General features: G+C 42.8%; 1 protein-coding gene across 1 annotated transcript; it reads right to left on the bottom strand.

Annotated features, from left to right (window-relative positions):
• Window positions 1-7,266: 7,266 nt before the first annotated feature.
• Window positions 7,267-7,729, bottom strand: LOC133923044 (MADS-box transcription factor 2-like). Its single transcript, XM_062368507.1, has 3 exons — window positions 7,542-7,729; window positions 7,379-7,445; window positions 7,267-7,278 (listed from the first exon to the last, which is right to left on the bottom strand). The coding sequence occupies exons 1-3, from the start codon at window positions 7,727-7,729 to the stop codon at window positions 7,267-7,269; spliced, it is 267 nt and encodes an 88-aa protein (XP_062224491.1).
• Between the last annotated feature and the right edge of the window lie 3,723 nt (window positions 7,730-11,452).

Genomic DNA, 11,452 nt, shown 5'->3' with positions numbered 1-11,452 from the left:
TTAATACAAATTTTCCGATATTTTCTATGCTATTATATGAATTTTATTGAATTTAAATTCATAACAGGCAATTTAAATAGTAAAAGTAATATTAACAGCATATAAACAATACTAACTGAACTAAGTACTGCATAATTGCTAAAACAAGTACAAAATTCAAATTCCAGGGGTACTTCTATGCAAAAACAAAGCATTTAGATAATTTTTAGAACATCCAGAGGCCTAAACGCAAAATTTTAGGGACTGTGCTCAATTACTAGGAAACCCGAGGGGCTAAATGCAAAAATTCAGATTTTTTTCATTTTTTCTATTTCCACTAGCCTTCTTCTTTTATTGGGCCTACCCGTGAAAATTGGGCCGGTGCAGCCCATTCGACCCATGGCGCCACCATAAAACAGGGCGGCTAGGATCTTCAATCCCTAGCCGCCACTTCGACTCGACGGCGGTCGTCTTTAGGGCGGCGGGCGAGCCAAAGCGACACGGGTGGCGTTGGTGGCTGACCCCAGCGGTTGCCGTCTTCGGTGCAGCAGGCAAGCCGAGGTGGTCGGTGCTAGCGTGACGACGTAGTGGTCGGGTTGCACACCGAAGCGGCACACTACCGGTGCTGAGGGCGGCGCCTGCGGGGGCCAGTGTGAAGCGGCGCCGGGGGTCCTCAGTGCCCATGCAAGGGCGGCACCGGCGTAGCTCACTAGGCTGCAGCGACAGGTGGTGGTCGGCTTCAAGTGACAGTGGTGGCGCACTTTGGATGGTGTGTATAGTGGGTGTTGAACGGTGCATGGCTACTTCAGGTAGTGGCACATGGTTACGGTGGAGCGGGTGGCTAGGCACGACAGGGAGGTGATGGTCGCTTCGGGAGGTATGATGGCCGACAGTGCGGGAGTGGGGGGATCACCGGATCTGGAGAGCAATGGTGCAGCAATGCCGTTTCGAGCGACGTATACGCGCAGGCGGTGATTGAGCGGCATAGCGACTTCAAGGCAGCGGCACGGTGGCCCACTGGCACCACTTCAGGTTGCTCGTGTGGTTCCAGCGCGGATGCGCTTCCGGCGCGATCGGGAGCACATTGAGTAAGCGGCCGGTGCGACACTTCTCCCTTTTTTCTTTCTCGATGAGTGGCGGTGGCCTTCGAGCCACCGCTTACTGTGCTTGGCCGCCAGATTCGACCAGCGGCGTGGGGCGGTGCGACGAACAGAGGTGGGGAAAAGAACCATCGGCTTCATGTTGGCGAGGTGCCATGCCCCCCCCCTCCCTTTTGTTTTCTTCTTTGGGATCTTTGCAAAGAAGAGCGGCCACCGGTTTCCCAAGCGACGGCGAGTTGAAGGGGTAGCTGCCAGTTCCTGACCGGCGGCGAGGTGCGACTGTGGGCCCCATCATGACTATTACGCGATGCTATAGATCTGTTTTGTTACTATTCATTGCCATAGGATATTGTTCATGCAATATGTGCAGTATGATTCACATATCTATTTTAGTCACAAAAACAGTAGTATTAAGAAAACGTGCCGGACAGTCTTGTACCTTTCGATCCTTGCGAATAGAGTTGTGCCAGATATGGCATATAGGCTAGGCCATGACCTGCTCGCTCGATGCAGTGCAAATCCGTTTCGCTAGCTTGGTCTCTGGCAGAGTTTCGTGCTGATAACGTGTTGAGAAACTGCTGCTACCGGATATAATCTAGCGATCCCTCGAGAAAACAATTGCAAAAGGAGAAGCAATAGTAGGGGAAACGATTTTCTCTTCTTTATTCATCTATATTTACAATGAGGGGTATTGCCCCTTATATAGTGCAAAAAAACCACTAAAAGATATAATCGAATCTTTCAAGAGATCAAGATGGGTTCATATTCAATTGTAAAACTCTAGATTTCCTAACAAAGATGAGGTAGAGTTGTTAAGCAAGATGTGAATGTGCGTTATAACAAAGAGGCGACACTGTGTACATATATATCACTTGGTCGTGAAAAAGCGGAAAAGAATCTCATAGAAAAGGGGGGAAAAGAATCAGAGTCGAGTCAAGTATTTCTAATCAGATAGTTAGTATAGACGAGACGTAATGCTTCTCAAAATTGCACCTAAAACTTTGAACCACAGGCTATAGGGTTGAGGCCAGGCGAACCCTAAACATTACCCGATCATACACTTATCTGCTGCTACCGTCGCCAGAAGGGATGCCACCGCAGCAGCCCGAATTCGAAGAAAGTTAAGGCTGAAAACCTTAGTTAGTACTTTTATTCAGTTGGTGTATAGTAAACCTATATTATAAAAACTTAATTTACATGCATGTATTACTTTTTTTTCTTTTCAAGTAACGGAACCACAAAGGAGCCCATCGGTGCCACCCTGACGGCTTGGGACGCTTCGCACAAGGGCCGTGTCTCAGCATACGCACGCCCAAGTTTAAGCACGGGTAGGTCCAACTCCTCGCCAAGAGTAGTAACCCGCCGAGCTACGCTCGACTACATGCATGTATTACTATATGGAACGTAATTGAAAAGCAATGTTGCAGTCTCAACAGGAAAAGAAAATAAAAAACCATACCATAGGTTGGGCACACAGGCTTTGTGTCGCGCCATTTATAAAGAGCTGAAACTGCACAGCATGAATGAGTATTACTAGTGGAGTGGACGGCTCAAACTGCACCGTATTCAATTGAAGAGCTAGCTAGGCCATCCCATCCGTCAATTAACAGCAGCTCTATCGATCATTCAAGTACATTTACTCTGATGCTTTGGAGACACTGTAGCCCATAAATCCTATTGATGGTCTCATTCAAGTTCTGGAATCGATCGGAGCTGCCAGACAAGACTGCGTTGAAGCGATAAAAAGGATCGGTGATCGGAGGTGGAGTGGTATGGTAGCAGCAAGCAGATTCTTTTTTCCGAGAACATTTCTTATTTACTATTAAAAGATAATATAATTCTTTATTTGTCATTTTATGAAATGAACTTATTTAAATACCAATGTTTTAAATTTTTATTTATTCTTCGCCACCGCCGTCGATTTAATCTATAGACAAGACATATTTGTCCTTCGGAAGGAGGATGGTAGCCTCAGGTGTGGCTGTCGACAACTAATCGAAGTTTAAGGACTCTTTAGAGATCGAATATTAGAATCTGATGTACTAGAAAATTGTAAGAAAATTTTGTTATGTTTTTATAGGGATTTTGAATATTGAATTTGGATAAATAGATCAGGAGGTATGAATTCCTAAAGTTGTGTTATTTGTAGACCATTAGGGGAGTGGTGTGGTTACATTGTGACTATGATTAGGTATAGTAAAAGTCAGAATTAATTTTTATTGTGAATAGTAAAGTTGTAGACAATTTTCCACAAATAATTTTAGTTTGCTTATCTGTTGTGTTTCTTATTATACAAAAATAGATATGAAAATAACAACGTTACTAAGATGCAACGGATGTATTAGTGTTGTGGCTGTTTTTTAACACAATTTAGTTTAATATTCATAATACTTTCTAACTAGAAAATAGGGTATATTAAGTACTATTTATTTGTATAAGTTGCCACCTATTAATATACTTCTTGGTTGCAAGTTTTATAGTCCCTCCAATTGTAAATGTAGGTCGTTTTAGACTTGTGCATAAGGATTAAGAAAGTAGATCAAATGACCTTGTTACTCTTCATTTATTCTGCATTGGAAAAGCTAACTCATTTATTTGTGAGAGTGGTAGCATTTATTAAATAAGGGCAAGACGGGAACAAAAGAGAAAAAAAAATACATAGAAGTTCGAGAATGACTTACATTTAGAGAATAGTTGAGGAGGCTAAAATGACCTACATTTGCAACCAGAGGGAGTATTTTTATACCATATAGACAACAAGTTATGTAACGTGTGTGACAAGGAAACAATACGTTTAACGTGTGTGCCTGATGCCACCGTCCTCCTTCTCAAGGGAAAATATGTCTTTTCTATAGGTCAAATGGATGGCAATAGCGAGAAAGGAATATAAATTAGAAGTAGTGGTAAATAAGTAAGTTCGTTTCGTTGGATGCCAAATAGGAAATTATCTTATCTTCCGATGGTAAATAAGAATTTTTCTCTTTTTCTGAGCCCTTTTTTCATTAATATTTTAATAATAACCCTCCCTAACTAATTGCAATTAACTAGCCCTCTTTATCACACCGTATGGCTTGGCGTGGTGAACTAACACTGTCACGCCACATGTAGTGGCGCGACAACCCTTGCCACACTTGACCTTGTCCTTGCGCCTTTACATACGACGCCGATGTGGCCAGCTAGGGTCTCGCCAGGCGTCCTGACATGACATTCCCTCAAACTGGAGTAGCGCAATGGCCCTCCCTCCCTCCCTCCTGTAGCCCGAGCTCGAGCTAGATGCCAAGGAACCCATCGGCACCCCTCTTCTCTTCTCCCCTCAATCCTCCACTAAATCCTTCATTTTTGGACATGAATCGAAAGGGGTTTTTGCGGGAGAGTCAGCAAGGAAGGTATGTCCTCCATCCTTTCAATTTTTTTCTGATTCTTTCATATATTTTAGTGTCTTTAGGGTAGCTAGGGAATAGTATGTAGATGCTTAAATATTAGATTTAAGGTTGGTTATGGCCAGATCGGAGGCTGCATTGTGGCATATGATGCATGTATATGCAATTTTGACGTGTAGAATGCCTTGTATATGGTATTTGTGATGCATGAATGCAGTAATTTGATGGATTACTAGTCTAGGCTACCCATTATTGCAACTCGAGAATTTTGTAGTATATTTTCTTATTGATCTAGGGGTGTAGATGTTGTTTGATTCGTTGGATACATGGAAAGTGTTCGATGTTGTTGCGGTTGCTCAATTCTTCACCAACTGCCATGGGCAGGTGCTGCATCTTGTCACCTATTGGGAGGGATGTCTCTCCAACAGGCATCCTTACAATATGTATAAATGTACAATACATCAGTGAAATCAATTAATGGAATTCACATTCGATCTACATCTATATTGTGTCTACACTGAGTTCTAACATGTTATCACACACTCGCTCGATCCACTGATCATCGGCCAACAAGGAAGAACAGAGGAGAAGAGAAACAAGCACCATTAGAGGAGCTAAGAGCAGAGGAAGCATCAAGGGTAAGCAATGGATGATTCGGACATAACTTCACTTCCGATGTCTCTGGCGACTACTGCCCTTCTGGTTTTCCCTCTGAATATGGATTGTCGACTTCATCATCCTCTGCTTGACCTTCTTCATCGACATCATGTTTTGCGAGGTATATCACGCTGTCATTTTGGTCGTCGTGGTCGCCACCTCGGCGTGCCTCGGACGGCGATGGCGCCATCTTCTGATGTTTCTGCAGCCCCTGATGCTGCAAACCTTGATGCACCAGAAGGAGTGATCACCGTCACTTCACCTTGGGCTGCTAACGATGAACCGCTCTTGACATCTGCGGTTTTCTCCTTCTCCACCTTCAGACCAGATTCCCCTTCTCCAATTTTTGCCTTCGACGTTGGGGACTCTAGACCGGCCCTCGAGTACACCGCCAACAGTGATGTGGAACTGCACAACACGTCGATAGTGCCTTCAATGGGCCATGCCCACCTCGCGCTAACCACCGCAGAACTCCCACCATCGCCGATGCCATTGATGTCCTCCACCATGCCTGATCTCTCACTGGAGGTGGAGTTTCACCCCCCACACCTTCCTCCTCCTAGGGGGCTTCGCCACCACTCCACTGGTTTTGGTGCACGCCTACCATGGCAACAGACCACCGGCCTGGACTGCGGCATCCCTGGAATGAGCCTCATCGACAAGTCCACCAACGGTGGTTGCGAGATATGAGCAAGGAGGGATGCGCTGGTGGGGATGGTTTGGGGTGGTGGTACTAGCAGTAGTGGATGGCGGATCGGTGCTATGGTGGTGATGCCCCTTTTGCATGGACACACAGGAGCATGAGAGTGGTGGGGCATGGCAAACCCTACCCGGCCACCCGCACCTTGTTTATATTTCCGCCGCTTCTGTGGGTTGGGCGCTAGATCGAAGCTTCATGGGCCACACCCCAAGCCAATAGACTGTGTTGACCACCGGGTCGTGCCACAACAACCAGTGGGTTGTGCCTCACCAGCCAGCTATGCTACACTGCACCAGTAGGCCACGCCAACCATTGGGCCAGATCGCGCAAGCCAGCAGGACGTGCCACATGTGCGCGCCTAGGCCTGGCTACCGCTCAAGCAAATGGGCCAGGCTGCACCTTTAGGATGTGCTAGGACAACATGCCCCACAGGTTGCACTAGGCCTCCGCCTCAACGGGCTGCGCTAGGCCACTGCATCCATAGGTCGCATCGTGCCTTCGGGCCGGGGCAACCAACAGGACGCACCAAGTTGGGCCAACTTTGAACTACACTGCACTATGCCTAGGAGCTAGGCCAAGTCAATCAGACTGTCCATTTTTCAAGTAAACCTTTCGGGTTTACTCAAATAAAGCAACTGGCTTTTCAATATAATACCAATTATATTGTTAGCCTTGCTTTTTAGTCCTTCAGACTTTAAATATTTGCAAGATTTTGCATTTTATTGTATTCTAATCATATTTCCTCTATAATATGATCAATATATTGCAATTGTAATATGTTCAATATATTGATGTTTAATAACCTATTGTTTATTCCATGCAATCTTTTATTGCCTCTTTTTGGAATACTTTTTCTGTCTTTATTTATTTAAGCAGCAGCTTAAATAATTTACAAAAAAAAAATCATAAAACTGCTATTTAATTGATGGTAACCTTTTCTAATGTTGGCATAGCACAAAATATTGGAGACTTTGATATTAGTTGCGACTATAGCATCGTCCGTCTTAATTGGACAGAGTCCATGCCAATAGCAGCGAGTTATGTCACCCAATACTGCGAGGTCTACACCATTTTGGTGATTACCTTCAACGTGTCTATCCCACATTCTGTACAGAGGCTATATGCTGGCACTATTGCAGAACAAGGCTTTACTTCTGGTTCCAAACTGGGTTTCACTGCTAATTTTGGAACCGGCAGTATGTAACAGGCAGTGATAGCTGGATTGCTATCACTACCGACTCTTATCCACCGACAGTGAAGCATTTTTCCAGAAAACCAAAAAGAAGAAGAAAAAAGCGGCACCTAAGACCTCACCGTGCTACTATCGTGGATCCCACCGCTACCACTGCCATCGCCACAACACAAAAATGTGGTGGCACGAAGGCCACCGACACATCATAGAAACGCGGTGGAAAAAAGGCCACCGCCACAGCACAGAAACGTCGATGTGCTACTGCCACTTCTGTTAAATTATTCCCAAGACTTAATTGTTAAACCATTCTACTCGTGTTACTAAAACAAATGGTCAAAGAAAAGAAAGGGGAAAAATGAAGAGCATGAACTTTGTGCCTCTCATCCCACAGGATCTTCCCAGAGTTGGTCTGGTACTTCTCCAAGATCCTAGAAAGCCTGCCACCAAACAAAAAATTGCGTCTTTGCGATCAATTCCAAGCGCACGGTAAAAAGAGAGAAAAAAGATTGAAAAACAAGCCCAAAGATACGTGCCTGGTCCTAGGTGAGTAGTAGTCGTAGAGCTTGCCACCGCTGGAGAAGATGACAATGCCAACCTCGGCGTCGCAGAGCACATCGATCTCGCGGGCCTTCTTAATGATCTCGGCCCACTGCTTGGAGAAGGTCACCTGCCGGTTGGTGGAGTTCTCGATCCTCTTGATCTCGATATTGCCACGCCCCATCCTCTGCTCCTCTTCCTCATTACTTTCACCTCCTCAACCCCCAACGAGAGCTTGAAGAAGAACTGACCTGGCACCACTTCCTCTTCCTCCCCTTGAGCAGTCAAAGTGGTCTAGATCTTTGTATGGGAGCGGATGTCATGGATAGGGGAAAAGGCCATAATAGGGGACCATGAGGGAGTAAAGAAGGTCGCCATGGAGGCGGCGCTCGGCTGGAGATGAGGTGGCTGAACCTCACTCTCTCAATATCCTTTCTCACCTTCTCCTTCTCTCTCGGGTGGATGGAAGAGATAAGGTCGGATCAAAGGAGGAGGCACTACGGACTTAGAATTTTTCAAGCTGTGGTCGGTCGGAGGAGCAGATGTGACGTGTATTAAATGGATACAATCAAAAATTCAGGTCAAAAATAATATTCACCGATAGTTTGTATTAAAAATCAGTATTGATAGTATCACTGTTGGTTTTTAATACGTGCCGGTAGTGATGCCCCTTGTCACTACCGGTTCACAAGCTACGATGGATGATTTTTCCATGTAGCTTATGAACCGGCAGTGATGCCCCATCACTGTTGTCCCATTAGGAACCGATCGTGATAGGCCGACATATAAGACCAGTTTTGCAGTAGTATGGCAGTGACTACTGTCACCTGTTTCATCATGAATAGTGTGTAACATCATAGTAGCGATTTATCGCATGTACAATATCAATGTCTACATCACTTGTCTTCTAATTTACTCTCTTAGTAAATTAATATATGTCATTTCATGTAGGACATGGCTGATCTTAAGAAGAATTTCCCAGGACTTGTTATGGATGGTAGCAATTACTTGACTTGGGCACAAGATGTTAAATTTAGTTTGGCTACCCAGCAGATCCTTGCCACCATAACACCAAAGCCGGAGAATGCACCTCCAATGCCTGAGCATTCTAAATATGCTACTTTGGTTTATATACACCATCACCTCCACCTTGACTAAAAAATAAGTATATTATTATGGAAGATCCACTAGCTCTATGGACCTCCCTCAAGGAGTGTTATGTGCAACATAAATCTGTCATCTTACCAGAAGCTCAACTCAACTGGTATCTACTTCACTTTCAGGATTTCAAATATGTAGCAGATTATATCTCTCAAGTTCATGAAATATGCACCATGTTGAAGTTTTGTGGTCAAACAGTATCAGATGATGACATGATTGAAAAGACTTTATTCACTTTTCATCCATCATTTCAGGTATTGCAGCAGCAGTATCGCCAACAGAAATACACTAACTATTCCAAGTTAATATATACATTGCTTTAGGTGGAGAAAAAAACATGATAAACTTCTTATGAAGAATCATCAGAACCACCCAACGGTGCTGCTCCATGTCCTAAAGTACATTCTAACACTCAGAATAGTAATTAATTTTGTGGCCGTAAATATAACAACATGAAGGGTAAAGGAAAATACAAGTCTTCTAATATGTAGAAAATGCATGGTGCCAAAGGCAAAGGTCAATTCAAGAATAATGCCAACTATAGCTCGCAAGCTTATCAGTGCTATGGATATAAGACTCACCATACAAGTAGATGCTGAATTTCTAGGCATTTGGTGGATTTATATCTCAACTCTATTAGGAGAGACAAGCAAGTTCACAGACATAAATTTGAGCACACTTCAATGAACAATCTGTTGATGATATGATTGTGTGATCTTCACAAGATGTTCCTCTGAACAATCAATATCCGGTTCATCAGAAGAAGAACGACCCCCTCAATGTGGATGCTATGATCATGCAATTTCATTCCCAAGACATATTCAGAGACCTCTCTTAGATCTCCGACTCAAGCTAGTTATCATTACCATAATATTGTCCTATTAAGTGTTGTATATTGTATCGTTTGTATCCAAACATATACCTCTAGCATGTAATACCAACACTCTATTATATATATGAGTTAAATTCCTATTGGATTTTCACCTTTTATATATATAGAATCTTTTACGGGACACAATTAGATGGAGGATAAAGAAATTTGTTTAGCTATACCACTAATACAATTTTATGGGAGCAACAATATTTTCATCCATTACATAAGAAACATAGAAATGTTATGACCATCACCGGCCATGATGCGTTGATTGTGGGTTCGGGTAGAGCCACAATAAGACTCCCTATGGGTATGAAATTAATAATCGAGGATGCACTCTTGTATCCCAATTCAACTCATACCTTACTCAGTTATAAATGCATTCGTCTTAATAGCTTCCATATTGAAACTCAAACTGTGAATGGTGATAAATTGTTATTTCTCACCAAATCCAACGGATTTAACAAGGAGTTACTTGAAAAATTTCCCTCATTATCATATGGACTGTACCATATGTACATCACACCTGTAACACATGTTGCGTTTAAAATAATTTTTAAAAATCTTGATAACTTCAAGACTTGGCATAATCGCCTTGGCCATCCCAGAATTGGGATGATGAGAAAATTATTCGCAATTTTGTTGATCACAATATAAATATTACAAGATTCTCATAATAATCTGATTTTGTGTGCACCGCCTGTGCCACAAGGAAGTTAATTTTAAACCCCACGTACCTTAAAATTAAACACGAACATATTAATTACCTTGAGCGTATTCAAGGAGATATATATGGTCCAATTCAACCATTATCTAGACCCTTCAAGTACTTTATGGTGCTTATTGATGCATCTACTCACTGGTCCCATGTGTGCCTCTTGTCCACACGTAATCATGCGTTCGCAAAATTAATAGCTCAAATTATCAAATTACGTGCTAATTATACTAAGCAAAGGACAAAGTCCATCATAATAGACAACGGCGCTGAATTCTCTTCGCTAACATTTAATGATTATTGCATGGCTCTAAGCATCACTCTATAGCATTCAATACCATATGTTCATACTCAAAATGGTCTTGCTGAATCTCTTATCAAGAGAATAAAATGGATTGCTCTACCACTTTTACAGAATTACAAATTGCCTACATCATCTTGGGATCATGCAATCTTGCACACCGCAGATTTGATTCAAATCAGACCAACTGCATATCATGCAACCACCCCATTGCAAATAGTAAGTGAAAATCAACCAAGTATTTCCCATCTGCGAATTTTCGATTACGCTGTGTACGTATCGATTCCACCATCGTAGCATACTTCCATGGGCCCCCATATAAGATTGGGTGTATATGTGGGGTCTAATTCTCTATCAATTATTAAATAGCTCGAGCCTCTAACAGGGGATTTGTTCACATCCCAGTATGCTAATTGCATCTTCGATGAAGATAATTTTCCGGTATTAGGGGGATATTTGTACCACAATTAATACTGAGAAATCAATGCCTCTGGCTTTCAATCTCTAGATCCACATACTTTAGAATCTGAACAAGAAGTTCAGATGATCATAAATTTGCAATACATTGCAAATAATCTGTCAGATGTATTTACTAACCACAAGGGTGTCACAAAGTCTCATATTCTTGCAGCGAATACACCAGAAAAAGTGGAGGTACCTTATAAAACTACTCATCTCCTAAATCCTAGTAAGAGAGGGGGGATCTGGTTGCAAATAATGCTTCTAAAAACCAATCGTAGAAGCAAAAGAGGATATCTTCTAAGTAAGTAAATGAAAATTAACCTATTGTTGATAGACACCAATTGGGTGCTCTTCATCCAGAGCCCAGCACAACTATGCGCACTAATCTTGGTGT

The sequence above is a fragment of the Phragmites australis genome, chromosome 6 (assembly GCF_958298935.1).
Source record: "Phragmites australis chromosome 6, lpPhrAust1.1, whole genome shotgun sequence".
In the NCBI taxonomy this organism is placed as follows: Eukaryota; Viridiplantae; Streptophyta; class Magnoliopsida; order Poales; family Poaceae; genus Phragmites; species Phragmites australis.
This window is presented reverse-complemented; position numbering and strand designations above follow the sequence as displayed.